The sequence below is a fragment of the Saccoglossus kowalevskii genome, chromosome 21, assembly GCF_978046115.1.
Source record: "Saccoglossus kowalevskii chromosome 21, keSacKowa6.1, whole genome shotgun sequence".
NCBI lineage: Eukaryota > Metazoa > Hemichordata > Enteropneusta > Harrimaniidae > Saccoglossus > Saccoglossus kowalevskii.
Window position 1 is genome coordinate 6,709,766 of NC_140661.1, and position 16,296 is coordinate 6,726,061.

Genomic DNA, 16,296 nt, shown 5'->3' on the forward strand with positions numbered 1-16,296 from the left:
TCAGCAACCGACCGAAAAATATGAAATATCAGGTTGCGTTTTTTTTCCCCATATACCTCAGCTATTTACGATACCTTTAGTTTTCACGAGTTTAAAAGAAAAAAAATTTGACCGGCCGACCCAATTTTTCAATTTTCCGACTTGAGGGCAACAGTTTTTTGTTTTTTTTTGGCCTGATAATAATTATGATAATCCCAAAAAAGCTACAGGAATGATCTCAGAACACCAAATCCATTATTAAATGCATTTATTTGATAACTGTTGTAACTAAAACAAAAGTTAATTTACTAGCAAAGTCCTAAAAGTTTGCAAATTAATATACAGTTAAAATTAAAAATATATGTTAATTTTTACAACTCCCACACTCATTTTCCAGCAACAATTTTACACACTAATTCTAAAACTTTTGGAACAAATTTCTCGTTTGTAATAATCTTGATTTTGATCAAAATTGGTGAAAAAATCTGGAAAATATTATGCAAGCTTATTTTTTAGAAAAGTGAAAAAGCTGACTTCAGCGAGTTAAAAACTTCTAGCTGTCATAGTAAGATTTGGAGATACTAACAAATAAGTTAAAAAGCAAGTTAATGTTTTACAAGACAGAAAACAGCACAGTTGTCAAAAATGAAAAATAGAAAAGTTTTTTTTTAATTTAAGATTTTTAGTACACTGAAGGCGGCAAAGGCATGTACGTTATACATGATTTGTAAACCTGTATATTTATAAACTCGAATAGAATTTGCATATTATATGAGCTTGACGTAGACTGTGCTAATTTCTATCTTAGTGCTTCCCGGAATGGAGGCAGGTGCTACCAATCAAATCATCTTGTTTTAATTCTTGTTTAAGCCAGTTAGGTTTATAATTCATATCAGTTTATTTATATAAATAAACACATGGAAACAAAAGTCAGTGTAGTAGAGTTTTCCCATTTTTTTTTTTTACAAAAAAAGAAAGAAATAAGTCTGAGAATCTGTTTGGTTTAACCATGGAGGTAATAAAAGATCTTTTTTTACCTCCATGGTTTAACACATTGCTTGCCGGAGACATTTATTTTTTAACAATATATATCGGCAATTGGAGACTATCCGTAGAGACTTTCAGCAGTTGATGTGGTAAGTGCAGAGAATACAAAATATTGGTCACACATCATGGCACTTTCTGGAGGTATTGTTGACCAATAACTTTCAATGTTTATCTCAATTGTTTGTTTGTTTTATTGATAAATTCTTATTGATAGTGAATTTTTAAACCCAGAAATAATACTTTTAGGGATTGTATACAAGACATATTGTAAGTATAAGGCTTCAATATAGCTAGGTTTAATTTTTGAAAAATAAAAAAAATTATTGATAAATACTCACAGTACCCAGGATGTGTGACATTTAGAGGTCACATTTAGAGGCACAGTGCAATAATATGAGATCAATATTTGCTGGGTTTTATTTCCACTTATACCAGTAGCTAAATGAACTATTATTCATTGAACACAGTGAAAACGAAAAACTAGAATTGTATTCATGCAAAATCAAATCCATTATAATTAAATCCAGTAAATATTTTCAACCACTGACAGTATTTACCTATAATTGGTCAAATATTTTCAATATATATATATATATAAAATTACAATAATAATAATATATATAAATATGTATATGATATTATTATTATTATTATAGTTCCCGGTATATGAAATGAAATGAATTAATAATGTTAAACAATGCATGTGTATATGATTTACAATAGTGATAATTATCAAACCTAGATACCACAATTATACAACATTAACAAGTTAGTTATGTGATAGTTATACACAATAATAATGATCAATTTTCAAAAACATTCATCATATAAAAACTTTTAAATCAGAAAATTGATACAAATCTACAAAATTGCTGAGAAATATTAAGCAGCCTCTCCGCTGAGATAGTCTCACTGTTAGCTATGCACGTTTCAATTAAAGAACTGAAGATATCATTAGAAAATGAACAAATCTGAGAGAAGTCTACTTGTAGTACCTATATGTACATTTGTATAACATCAAAGCAATAGGACTTGTGATTCTTAACAAGTCGAAAATATCACTTTTTACAAAAAAATGGCAAAAATATTCATCAAAATTCGAGAATTAAAGATATCATCACAAAATGTACAAATCTAAGAGAGGTCTGCCCAAAGTACATATACATCAAATATCAAAGCAATAAGAATTGTAGTTTTCAAGAAGAAACCAAAAACGTAAAACATTGACACAGACGACGAAAGACAATCACTCATACGATGAACTCTGTTAGACAAAGTCAACAGTGGAGCTGAAAAAAATTAAAATGAAAATTCAAGTAATTAGGATAAATGTATCAAAATGTTACACTGACAAAAATGTTTACATATTGCCATGTTATTTGGTAAGCAAAGCGGGATATCAAATACTGACATGTCATGGTTTAAATGGGGTGTCTATTGCACAACTTGGAGTTATTGTAAGTTGTTTTTTCAGTTTTTATATAGTACATGTAGTTGTAGAAATATACATGTATGTTGCGTAGTGCTACATTAATTTGATCAAACAGAATTTTAAATTTTTTTTTATATTATTTTTATAAATCAATTTGTACATTTTTTATAAATCAATTCCTCCACTTCTAATAACGCATGAGATCAAAAGGTCAATCAAATATTACATCTTTCAGTGTTTTGTTCTCACTTAACACCTGAAAAGTATCGGTGCATAAACAATTATAATCACACACCAGTAGAGTGACCGCAATTCATGTGTCCTTGTTTTGAAAAGAACAGGTCTCTAAAAACGCAATAACATGTGGTCCCAGGTTTGTAAATTAACAGCTAACATGACATTTCTGTAAATAGAATATTAGTTGTAACGGTGCTCTATCAAATTATTGCTATCATTCCAAACGTGATACACAGGAATCATGTACCATATTTGCTCTATTAGTAGCGCATACACTTAAACAAAGAGCATAGTCATAATATGTCATGTTTTAAATCCTGAAACTAAACATTTTGTTTATGTGCACTTCTATTGGAGGTGCACTTTTAAAAGAGAAAATATAATATTTCTTTAATTATTTCTAATCTTGATTTTTTTAATCACAGTTTTTCTAATTACTGAAATTAATCACTCCAATTTTATTGTAAATAATTTGGTTCACTGACTTAAAACAAATTTGTTCCAGCGACGATTTGATATGCAACTAGATTATAGTAGAATTAGTCTTGCTGTCCAAGATGATAGTTGTACCTCCCGATTTGATACATTTGAATCGCCGTGTTAGGAAAAATGCACCAATAAGGACAAGGATGATAACCACCGCTACAACCACGCCAACAATGACAGCAGCTACAAAAAAAACAAATTAATTAATTGCATTAATATTTCCCATTGTATACACTATTAAGACGGCATTTCAGATATTTGTTTGATAGAAACACTTTTAATAATTTCACAAAAGAAAATTGTTTTGTGAATTTAGCGAGTCAGTGAAAATTACTCGATTTTATAAATGCAGTCATACAACTTTAAATGTGTCTTTTGTGAAATTTTGTAAAAGCAATCAAATTGATCAAATGATCTTTCCCATCAAACCCATGCCCATGGGTGACCTTTCCCATCAAACCCTTGCCTATGGGTGATCTTTCCCATCCATCCCTTGCCTATGGGTGATCTTTCCCATCCAACCCTTGCCTATGGGTGATCTTTCCCATCCAACCATTGCCTATGGGTGATCTTTCCCATCCAACCCTTGCCTATGGGTGATCTTTCCCATCCAACCCTTGTCTATGGGTGATCTTTCCCATCCAACCCTTGCCTATGGGTGATCTTTCCCATCCAACCCTTGTCTATGGGTGATCTTTCCCATCCAACCCTTGCCTATGGGTGATCTTTCCCATCCAACCCTTGCCTATGGGTGATCTTTCCCATCCAACCCTTGCCTATGGGTGATCTTTCCCATCCAACCCTTGCCTATGGGTGACCTTTCCCATCCAACCCTTGCCTATGGGTGATCTTTCCCATCCAACCCTTGCCTATGGGTGATCTTTCCCATCCAACCCTTGCCTATGGGTGATCTTTCCCATCCAACCCTTGTCTATGGGTGATCTTTCCCATCCAACCCTTGCCTATGGGTGATCTTTCCCATCCAACCCTTGCCTATGGGTGATCTTTCCCATCCAACCCTTGCCTATGGGTGATCTTTCCCATCCAACCCTTGCCTATGGGTGACCTTTCCCATCCAACCCTTGCCTATGGGTGATCTTTCCCATTCAACCCTTGCCCATGGGTGATCTTTCCCATTCAAACATTGCCTATGGGTGACCTTTCCTATTCAAACCTTGCCTATGGGTGATCTTTCCCATCCAAACATTGCCTCTGGGTGACCTTTCCCATTCAAACTTGCCTATGGGTGATCTTTCCCATCCAAACCTTGCCTATGGGTGATCTTTCCCATCCAACCCTTGCCTATGGGTGATCTTTCCCATCCAACCCTTGCCTATGAGTGACCTTTCCCATCCAACTCTTGCCTATGGGTGATCTTTCCCATCCAAACCTTGCCTATGGGTGATCTTTCTCATCCAACCCTTGCCCATGGGTGATCTTTCCCATCCAACCCTTGCCTATGGGTGATCTTTCCTATCCAACCCTTGCCTATGGGTGATCTTTCCCATCCAAACCTTGCCTATGGGTGGTCTTTCCCATCCAACCCTTGCCTATGGGTGATCTTTCCCATCCAACCCTTGCCTATGGGTGATCTTTCCAATCCAAACATTGTCTATGGGTGATCTTCCCCATCCAACCCTTGTCTATAGGTGATCTTTACCATCCAACCCTTGTCTATGGGTGATCTTTCCCATCCAACCCTTGTCTATGGGTGATCTTTCCCATCCAAACATTGTCTATGGGTGATCTCCCCCATCCAACCCTTGTCTATGGGTGATCTTCCCCATCCAACCCTTGCCTATGGGTGGTCTTTCCCATCCAACCCTTGCCTATGGGTGATCTTTCCCATCCAACCCTTGCCTATGGGTGATCTTTCCCATTCAAACATTGCAAATGGGTGAACTTTCCCATCCAACCCTTGCCTATGGGTGATCTTTCCCATTCAAACATTACAAATGGGTGAACTTTCCCATCCAAACCTTGCCTATGGGTGACCTTTCCCATTCAAACATTGCCTATGGGTGATCTTTCCCATCCAAACCCTGCCTGTGGGTGACCTTTCCCATTCAAACATGGGCGATTGCCTATGGGTAATGTTTAAGATATATAGTTTTGCTTATAGTAATAACAAACTTGTCAGAGATAATAATTATAATAATAATAATATAGTTTTATTACATCATAATGAAATTACAAATTCATTTTGGATTTTAGGTCTCTTATGTCTACCTACTTCTATTTTGAGTTTGTGACAACTAAGTCTCAATTGAGACAGTAATCTGATATATTGTCTATTATTTAACAGTTGTAGGTATTTAGCTGGACTAATATCACTTTTAAGTAGACTATAAGATCTGAGTTTGGCATCTGGTCTCTCGATATTATTAATCCACATGTTATTATAATGGTTTTTAGTTTTCTGGTAAAGTACATTACTAGAAACAGTCAGGAGATCAAGATTATACAGGTCTTTAATTTTGTTAATGTCTTCCAACCATGATCCTTTATAGCAGTTGTTTTCAAGTTCTTTAACTGCATGGAAAGTAAAATTAATTGGACCATTGTTTTTAATGTTTTGGTAGTACATGACAGCTGGAATTTGAATCTTTGAAATTAAAGGTAGCCTGCCAGTTTCCTATAGCCTATTGTACTATTTCTATTATTAATATTCAAAATGTGCCTGCAAATTTTTCAGTAACACTGGTGTCCCACTTTTCTGTTCTAACCGATATACCCCATAACTCAGATGCATATAGTTAAATACTGTGGAATACTTACTTTCACTTGGAATTTATTTTCGCTATTTTCGCTGAAGGAATGATTCCGTGAAAATAAAATCCAGCGAATATACTTTTTTTCTTATATTTCACATTAAACTCATCAAAAATCAGTGAAAATAAATTCCATACAAAATGCCCAAAAAGCCTTTTCAGCGAAAATTAATTCCAGCGAAAAAAAAGTATTCCACAGTAGGTAGTTGTAACATTTCAAAACGTTTGGTCTTATGTTTAAAGTTGTTGGAATTGTTATCATAAATCCTAGTCATCAGTCTTTCTGCTTTTCTAGCCTTATCTAAGTCTCGAAAATAAGATATGACATTCAGTTATCTTGTATCTGATCGTCAAACAAGTACTTATTGTACAAGTTACTTATAAGTCCATATTGAGAGATAGTGCTCTGGAACAGCAATATATAAAATAAAATGGCCACTAGTCAGCCATTTTGAATTCATCAGTATATCTATGATGTATAATGAATAAATAAAATTTGAACATAGCCACTCAAATCATGTCAAATATATGGTTCTAGAACCGCATTCATTAAAACAAAATTGCCGTCAGTCAGCCATTTTGAATGCGATCTGACAAACAAAATGACACGCATTAAGGACCAATAATGTCCAATGTGTGTACCAAGTTTGACCAAAATCCATCTGTAAACATGAGTTTTCAGTACAAAAATGGCCTCCATTCGGCCATCTTGAATCAGATCATGAAACAAATTGATGTGCATATGTTTAATATTATGTATGATGTATGTGTGAATGTGATCAGTCCAGGCATGTCTAAGATATAGGTTCAGACACATGCACACACACACACACACGCACAGATGCAAGGATGCACAGAGGTCAATCTACATGTCCCCATTTTCGAACTGTGTCTGAACAAGTACTAAAAATACTGTGGCAAAAGCTCACCCTGAGCAGGGCTTTGAAGTCAGCACTTGCCCCCAAATACGACCCTTACTCCACAAGATTGCCCAAGGCAGGTGTATCAGACAAGTATGGTATAACTGTTGCCTTTAATATGGTAAGGTACTTACTTAGATTTATTTTGTTATCTTTGTTACCTCCTTCTTGTTTGCCAGTTTTTCCATCATAAGATTTGGTTGTACCTGTAGTAGTGGTACAAGTAATGAAATAAGTCAATATAGTAATGGGTAATTTTCAAGACAACTTGGCATTCAGACATTCAAAACAATTTCCTGAACAGTTTGCAGTCCTTAAAATGCAAAGTATCTTGGATGATGAGCTACTAAGACCTCATTGAGAACCACACAACTTTTTTTACCGATAGTGCCCCCTCCCCCGTAATCACATCCATTGTCACAGTGTGTGATATGACAGGCCACTAATTCGCAAAAATTTGCACCGAGTTATGGTATTTCACTGGCATGGCATTGACAGAAAAAAAAGTTGTATATTGATATTGTGATTATGAAAATCGTCTTATTAAAGTTAATATGCAATTTGTAATTTAGTAAAATGAAATTCACATTTTATAAACAAAATAAGTTTACAAACAAAGAAAAATAGGGCTACAATGTTTTTGTTCATGCCTTGTATTACTAATAGAGTCACTTATTTTTTCTTTGCCCAGTAGTAAACGGGGTAGTTCAACTTATTTGGGAGGAAGGGGGCTCATTTGGATCCTACAAAATCAGTCCTGCTCAAGAACACACTGTCCTGTACTAAATATTCTGGTTACATTATTCAGGAGAACAGTAGACGCAATCAACTGGAGAAACTGGAACATTATTTGAGACGTAAAAACAAGTTATGTGATAGCTAGACTCTGCTGCAAAATCTCAAGGTCGTTTGTGTTCAAAAAGTTAATTAAAATGAGACAAGAATTAAAATAATTACTATGATATAGTACTGTCCAAATTAAGGCACTGTGTGACAGCACTGTAAATTATTATAATATATAGAATGGAATAGAATATTGCTTTATTACAACGTTAAAAAAAATTTGACAATTCTTTTTTGGTTTCTACACATGTAGAAGGTAATAAAGTTAAAAACAAAACAAAACATTGTATACATTGTATACACTGTTTTGATATATTTAATTAACCCCAGTAATTGTTGTCTAGTATGGGCATTCATAATAGATATAAATTTGTCATTGTTTTTGATACCATTGATGTTATCAAACAAGAAATATAATTCCTGTCTTTCAGATTCATAAAGTACACATTCTCTGATAAAGTGCACTTCATCCTCTATGACTTGGCACTTGATGCATTTTCTGTCCTCAATATTTGTTTTTGGTCGTGTATGTCTACCTGTTTCTATATGTAATTTGTGGCTGTTCAGTCTGAATTTGCTTAGAATTCTGATTGCCTGTCTATCATTAAGCTGATCTATGTATACTTCTTGTTTTATATCATTTTTGAAAAGCTGATATGTTCTGAGTTTTGAATCAGCCCTTTGCATGTCCTTCTTCCAGATATCAAGACAGTGACTTGCAGAGATTTTTTGAAAGTTTAGCTTTGTGACATCGTGGTTAATACTGTATTCCTTTTTAATTTTTGTTAGTCTTGAAAATACATAAAAGAAAATACATAAAAGACTAAAGTCGAAGTAAAATTACTTATTAATATAGTAAAATAATATGCTGTCAATAAATTTGCTAGCACTATTGGCAATGAACCCATCTCTCGAACTTAAAATTTCTGCAAACATTTTTTGTTTTGATAGTTTACAATATACTTTCAGTATAAATACTAACTGTATTCAGAAATTCAGTACGAGCATTTGATATTCCAAATGTTACCCATGTATTACCTTAGATTTTGGTTTCTGAGATGTAAAGCACAATGTACTAAATAACTGCAATTGCCGATGTTGTTTTCAATTATTTTCTTTTTAAATACCCCGACTTAGTGTCCTAGGTTCTTCGCGTAATTAGGTGTTCGTATGCAAGGGATTTTTCCACACAAAAACGACGAATTAGGCCGAATTTTGTTATCGGTTGGCTTAATATAAGCCCAACGGACCGTATTTTTGTGAAAGATTGGTATTTTTGTCCTGATTTGTAGGAATCTGAAAAACGCGTTTCACAACTTGTCTCTTATTTAGTTTTATGCGTCATTCAAGATGGCGGCCCCCATATAGTAAATATCGTATTTATTTTATTATCACGTGTGCGCCAGCTGACTGTGCCTCCAGACTGCTAATATAACAAGTGTGAAAACACAAAGTCAATGACTTCGGTTTTCATATTTCCGTCACAAATCGGTGAACAGAACGTGTATTTACTATTGCCCTCAAATTTCCATATAATATTGACTAATTGGTAGAGGCGACAATGAAAAAGTTTACTGTATATTATAAGTATTCCCATGATAAAATATCAAAATCATTAGTAAAGAAAAGTCGCCGCGACATCACAGGCTTAACTTGTAACCTGTTTACGACACTTGTGTGGAAGATAAAAATGTACAGCCTTGTCTTCCGTGAAGCCTAGCCCGTATGTACACGGGTGGTACCGGCTTGTATCTCGTGTGAGATTTGAGTTCTTGTGATCTGGTGGGTGAACGTCGGGTTGACTTTACAGTCAAAATCAAATGAGCGGTGAGGGGGAGAAGAGCGTTCTGTCAAAACAATTTTACCGTAGACTCAATTTTAACGACCAATCTGCAGCGTTGTATTTATTATAAATAAGAATCCAAAAATAGAATATAAATACACACATACACTCGATTAAATTTTCTGGACATATATGCGACGCATGAACGAAAACGATCTATTGTAAAAGATATGAATTGGAACTGCCTGTGACGTGTTGTCTAGGCGCTGTTTCGTCCTACAGTCAAATACAGAAACAAAAACTGATTTATTTTCTTATGCCAAGACCTAGTTGTTCATGCATTTCAAGCATGGCGTATTTACTTCTTGTACTCTGTGGTGTGTGCTGTGGAAACATCTGATTTCGCGGTTTTGAGCTGTCGAAGTATTTCGCGAAAAATAAAACAAAGGGTAACACCATACGAAGCAGTCAGGCCAACGTCTTGTTGATATCCGAAACTTGGAACCTCCAACAGAACGGTTATTTCCTGTACGCCTACCAGTATTACACAACTACCATTTGCAGCTCATTGCAGTCTGACACTTATTCACTGTACCCCTTCCTTTTTCCAGACTGTCTAGAAAGTTATGCAAAAAGTTTCATCCCTTAGAAGTCTTTTCCGTACGATCAAAAGAAAAATGTTCACATAGTAGTAACCAACATCGTTCTGGCGTTCCTAAAAAAACACTGCATTGTTTAGTAGCAAATAATCACGGTAGCGCAATCTGACCATACTACATTTCACAATTATTTTTATTACTTGGTAGTGATTATTAATAAAGTACAAAAAGTAAACTCGTTGAATTGTTCTGAAATGCAAGTAAATTTCAATTTAGTTTCATCGATTCCAGTCGCATGCAAATGAACAACACCTTATAGGTCAAATCGCTAATCAGCCAGTCAATTTACTCGGTGATGCCAACGTGTTCAAATTACCTAAACGGAGCATTAGCCATCATTTCAAACTCGTGATTTTCACTGGTCGCGGCACGTTTCAACCGAAAATAACGACATTTATACATCAAAAGCCCAACCAGACGAGTGTAATCGCTAGCGTACATATTCATGCCTCCGTGGATATGTATTTGGAACCACAGCTTGATCTCCAAACATCGTAAATGGCATATTTCACGGAGCTCCCGCCACGATGTGAGCGGCTTGGTTCGGATTAGCATACTAATATGGTGGCCATCTTTAAATAATTCCCCTTTAAATAATTGTGCACATATTTCAGTAATGACAGGATAACTTCCAAGTTCAGCTCTAGAAGCAATATTACTTGAACGCCTGTGCACTCCTAATACACTCTTACAGAACTTAATGTGAAGTTGCTCAAATAGTGATCTGTCATTAAAGAGATTATTAACAAATCTTTCTGTATCAATTTGATCATCCTGTTTAGATTTGTAAATCTTGAAGGTAAAAGCACCCCCAAATTTCTGAGCCATACATTAAGAGTGTACTTTTGAAAAGCTGTAAAGCATTACTAATAGAACCTATGGCATTAACATAAAGAACATAATTTGCATATGTCTATATGTACTATTGGTAGTCTGTCATAGCATCCTTAAGACATTGTGTCTAAGCATCCATGGTCTAAGTGACTGACAGCCATTGTTTAGTCATGTTAAACATGCTTGAATTATAACCAACTAATATCTTAGGGAAGTCATGAAATGTGTGTCATTTTGCACGACTACAAATGAGATAGATGGTCACGGAATTTGCATAATAACTAATGAGTTAGGGTTCACCACAATAACAAGTCATAAAATTCACGTAGTATAAATGTATTAAAATAAGTAAGTGGGGTGATATGGAAAAACAAGCAGCCTATCGGCTGAGATAGCTCTGCTGTTAGCAATGCACATTTCAATTAAAAAACTGAAGACATCATTAGAAAATGAACAATATGTATAGTATCAAAGCAATCAGACTTGCAGTTTTTAACAAGAAGTCGAAAATATCATTTTCTACCAAAAATGACAAAAATATTCACCAAAATTAGAGAATTTAAGATATCATCACAAAATGAACAAATCTGAGAAAGGTCTACATGTAGTATCTATATACCGCTATGTAATATCACTGATCACTGTCAAATATCTTGTCTAATTACAGTGAATGATATTATTCGAACAGAGACAAGTGACAATAATTATTTAAACAATGAACCCAGAAGCTGGATATGGGACAAACTATCAGTATTTGAATATCAAGATAGATTAGCATCTAAAACAAGTCAGGAACAGATCAAATGCTTCTTAAATAATAGTTATGCTATGGATAAAAATGGAATAAATGAGGCAGTGAATGATTTTAACAAATTAATTGACAATTCCGCTAGTCAGGTTTTCAAAAGAAAAAGAAACATTAATAAAAGGAAAACTGAACTAAAATATAGGAGGAAATGGTATGATAGAGAATGTGTAATTCTTAAAAAGGACCTCTCCAACACAGCACGCTTACTCAGTAAGTACCCATTTGATGCTAAAGTTAGAGAAATATTTTATGCCAAGAAAAAAAAATATAAGAAATTAGTTAAGAAAAAGAGATTACAAGAACAAGATTCATTAGTTACAAAATTGGCAAACTTAAAAAATGCAAATTCTCAACAGTTTTGGAAATTGATCAACCAACTTAGGGATTCAAACAAAAATAGGTCAAACCCAATTTCACCAGAAGAATGGATCAAATATTATAAACAATTAAATAACGACAATTTAAACACAAATTTACCAAATGACTTGACATCTACAATTAAATCAACAGAAAATATAGAACACATAAATAATTCATGCATACTAAACAAAGAAATAACAGATAAGGAAATAAAAATAGCAATTAGTAAACTTAAACCCAGAAAGGCAGCAGGATATGATGGGTATTGCCCTGAATTATTGAAAGACAGCTCAGATTATTTAATTAAACCTCTGAAAAAATTATTTAATAATATATTACATTCTGCTATTTACCCAGATATATGGAATATCAGTATAATTTCTCATATTTATAAAAAAGGAGACAGATCTGAACCAGATAATTACAGGGGAGTCGCAGTTTCAAGTTGTATAGGCAAAACATTTTGCACAATAATAAATATTAGGCTATGCCAATTCATAGAAAGCAAGAATATCATAAACAACAATCAGGCAGGATTCAGAAAAGGGTACCGGACAACTGATCACATTTTTGTCTTAAAAACAATAGTTCATAAATATCTGAAACAAAACAAAAAAATTTATACTTGCTTCATCGATTTTAAAAAAGCGTTTGACAAAGTGTGGAGAGAAGGATTATTCTATAAACTGCTAAATAATGGTATTACTGGAAATATCTACAAATTAATTCAAAATATGTACCAGAATACAAAGGCATGCATTCGTTTCGGTGATAAGATATCTCCGATATTTGAAACTATCACAGGTGTAAGACAGGGATGTGTTATGAGTCCAATGCTTTTCAATCTATACGTCAATGACTTAAATAGTCCAATACAAAACAATGACAAAGATCAAGTTCAACTTAATAACATCAAAATTAGCTCACTGTTTTATGCAGATGATCTAGTTTTAATATCAGAAACAAATAAAGGTCTACAGAGATCAATCAATAATTTGGAGAAATATTGCCAAAATTGGAAACTCCAAGTGAATATGTCAAAAAGTAAAATTGTAATATTTAAAAGAGGATACTTGAGAAATACTGAAAAATTTACATATCAAGGTCAAAATATTAGTTGTGTATTTTCATACAACTACCTTGGGGTATCATTACAGTCGAATGGTAAATTCAGCGACACAAGAAATAATTTGGCAGACAAAGCCACAAGAGCTTTATATGCAATGATGACTTCTGTGCCAAAAGAAACTGACTGCAAAACAATGTTACACCTATTCAAAACATGTATAAGACCAATACTATTATATGGATCAGATGTATGGGGCTTCGAAATTCAAGAAAATAATAAATGGGACATTACACCAATCGAGAAAACCCATCTGAAATTTAGTAAAAGAATGCTTGGATTGAATAAATTTTCATCAAATCTAGCTTGTAGAGCAGAAATAGGTGAACTACCATTACTAGTAGACATCAAAATAAATCTTATAAAGTATTTGGCACGGATCAAAGAACTTCCAGAATGTAATTTAACAAAACAGGCATACCATGAACAGATAAACTGCAAACTCCCATGGATTATGTCAATTTACAAAGAGTTAAATAAGGAAGATAACACATTAGATATAAAGAATATCAATGACAAATTGAATGCAACAAAACAAAATATAAAGAGAATAGGAAACAATATTAAACAAAAATATATTGAATTCTGGAAGGAGACAATTATGGATAAACCTAAGTTGAGAACATATACTCAATTCAAAACAAACTACAACTTTGAAAGTTACTTAATTATACTGAATCTAAAACATAGAATTTCTGTCTCTAGATTCCGAACAAGTAATCACAGCCTAGCAATAGAAAAGGGTAGACATACCCAACCTAAAATTTCTTTGGAAAACAGGATTTGTAAACAATGTACTTTAGCAGACATAGAAGATGAAATGCATCTCCTCATCAAATGCCCAAAATATCACACACTGCGAATGGATATATTCTCAAATATACAGTTTCCTGATGAAACAAAAACTGACCAACAGAAATTTACATACTTAATGAAAAATTCTAACACAAATGTAATCAAACTTGTTGGAGAATTTATACACAGCTCGTTCTTAATGAGAAACGAGAAAGATACTTAACAAAAACACTAAAATCTATCATTTATTATTTGCTATAGTTATTTTGTTATTTTGTTTTTTAATATCTTACTTTTGTTGCTATAAACTGATGGAAACACTGTATTTCTAAGGATGCAATAAATTATCTTTATTATTATCAAAGCAATCGGACTTGCGGTTTTTAACAAGAAGTCGAAAATATCACTTTTTACCAAAAATGACAAAAATATTCACCAAAATTAGAGAATTGAAGATATCATCACGAAATGAACAAATCTGAGAGAGGTCCACATGTAGTACCTATATATGTAGTATCAAAGCAATTGGACTTGCGGTTTTTAACAAGAAGTCGAAAATATCACTTTTTACCAAAAATGACAAAAATATTCACCAAAATTAGAAAATTAAAGATATCATTACAAAATGAACAAGTCTGAGAGAGGTCCACATGTAGTACCTATATATGTAATATCAAAGCAATTGCACTTGCGGTTTTCAACAAGAAGTCGAAAATATCACTTTTTACTAAAAATGACAAAAATATTCACCAAAATTAGAGAATTGAAGATATCATCATGAAATGAACAAATCTGAGAGAGGTCTACCCAAGGTACATATACACCAAGTATCAAAGCATTCAGGCTTGTAGTTTTCAAGAAGAAGTCGAAAAAGTAAAACATTGACACGGACGACGGAGACGGACGACGACGACGGACAATCACTCATATGATAAGCTCCGCTCGACAAAGTCGACAGCGGAGCTAAAAATAAGTAAAAACAAAAACGAATGCATTCTTAGTAGCAAATGATCACGGGAACGGTCATGCTGCATTTCACACAAGTGAATAACTTACTTGTTTTCGAAGTGTTACAATTGCTGATTATTACTCAGTAGTGATTACAATAACGTACATAAAATAAATTCATTGAATTGTTGTGAACATTCAACTTAGTTTCACAGCAAGCGAATGATTTCGATCACATATAAACGCTCGATCCGATACGATATCCGCCATGTTTGTTCAAACATCTTTAGTGATTTGAAACTGTTATTGACATGATAGGTCAAGTCGCTAATTAACCAATTGAAACGCTGGATGGTGCCAACGTGATTAAATTACCATAGCTCTCACGGAAGAGATTTACCGTTGTTGTAGTGCGATCGTTTGGCTTTGATTTTGATGGGAAAACGGTATGATTTTTTTTTAAATCAAGAAATTAGTTGTTTTCGAAAGATAAGCTGAGCATTGAAGAAGAATTTAACACTTTTGACGATAATAACAGCTCATTGTCGAAACGCAGTTTACCCATTCATGCTACCTACAATAAACCTGTACTCTGGAATCAGCGTCAATGACTATGGAAAACCTAAATTAGACTGAAATATGTGGTGGCTGTTTGGTTTGTGAAAGTTTGGGGTGCGGCTTATATTGCAGGCTTTTTTCTGGGATCAAAACTTGTCAATTTGAACATGAAACAATGTCTCAAGTTAGGGGTGTGGCTTCTATTAAAGCTGCAGCCTCAAATATGATTTTTAGGGTACTGTATTATTCGAAAAGTAAAAAACGCCCTCTATGAATAACTATCATTTTGTAAGCTCTGCTTTGTATGCAAATCAACTTAAATAGTTAGTTGGTGTCCAGTGGAGAGAGAAGTCAACAGTACCGTTGCCTCCTGAGAATCTACATCTTCAAACACTGCAATTTTTGTTTTTGAAGTGCATTTTTAAATTAGTATTATAAAAGCTCTATCATTTTGTTCTAATAGCTGAAACAAATTCCTGTGAATTTTCATTTGTCGAATGAACTGTGTCAAAAACAGAATACATATTTTTGAGCTACAATTTGCTTTTTATGTAATTTTTATGTATTGATTTTGATTTGATTTTAATTTTGGACTAAACAGATTTTCTATTAGCTTCAGATCTTGATTAAATGTTGGCACCCAATTCAAAGGAGTGCTTATATTGATTTTCTGACATCTTGTCAAGATTTTATTGGTAGGTTTGCAAATG

The 16,296-nt window shown here is 33.8% G+C and overlaps 1 protein-coding gene across 2 annotated transcripts in view; it reads right to left on the minus strand.

Moving 5' to 3' along the window:
* Positions 1-230: 230 nt before the first annotated feature.
* Positions 231-16,296, minus strand: part of LOC100378049 (uncharacterized) — a 63,133-nt gene continuing 47,067 nt past the window's right edge. Inside the window, exons 13-15 of one of the 2 annotated variants that reach the window (XM_085495213.1) lie at positions 7,007-7,078; positions 3,181-3,364; positions 231-2,315 (exon numbers count right to left, since the gene is read on the minus strand). In XM_085495213.1, coding sequence (XP_085351339.1) covers positions 3,219-3,364; positions 7,007-7,078 — 218 coding nt within the window. In that variant the 3' untranslated portion in view covers positions 231-2,315; positions 3,181-3,218. Of the gene's footprint in view, positions 3,365-7,006; positions 7,079-16,296 lie in introns of both variants that reach the window. The other variant, XM_085495212.1, reaches the window with a different exon arrangement.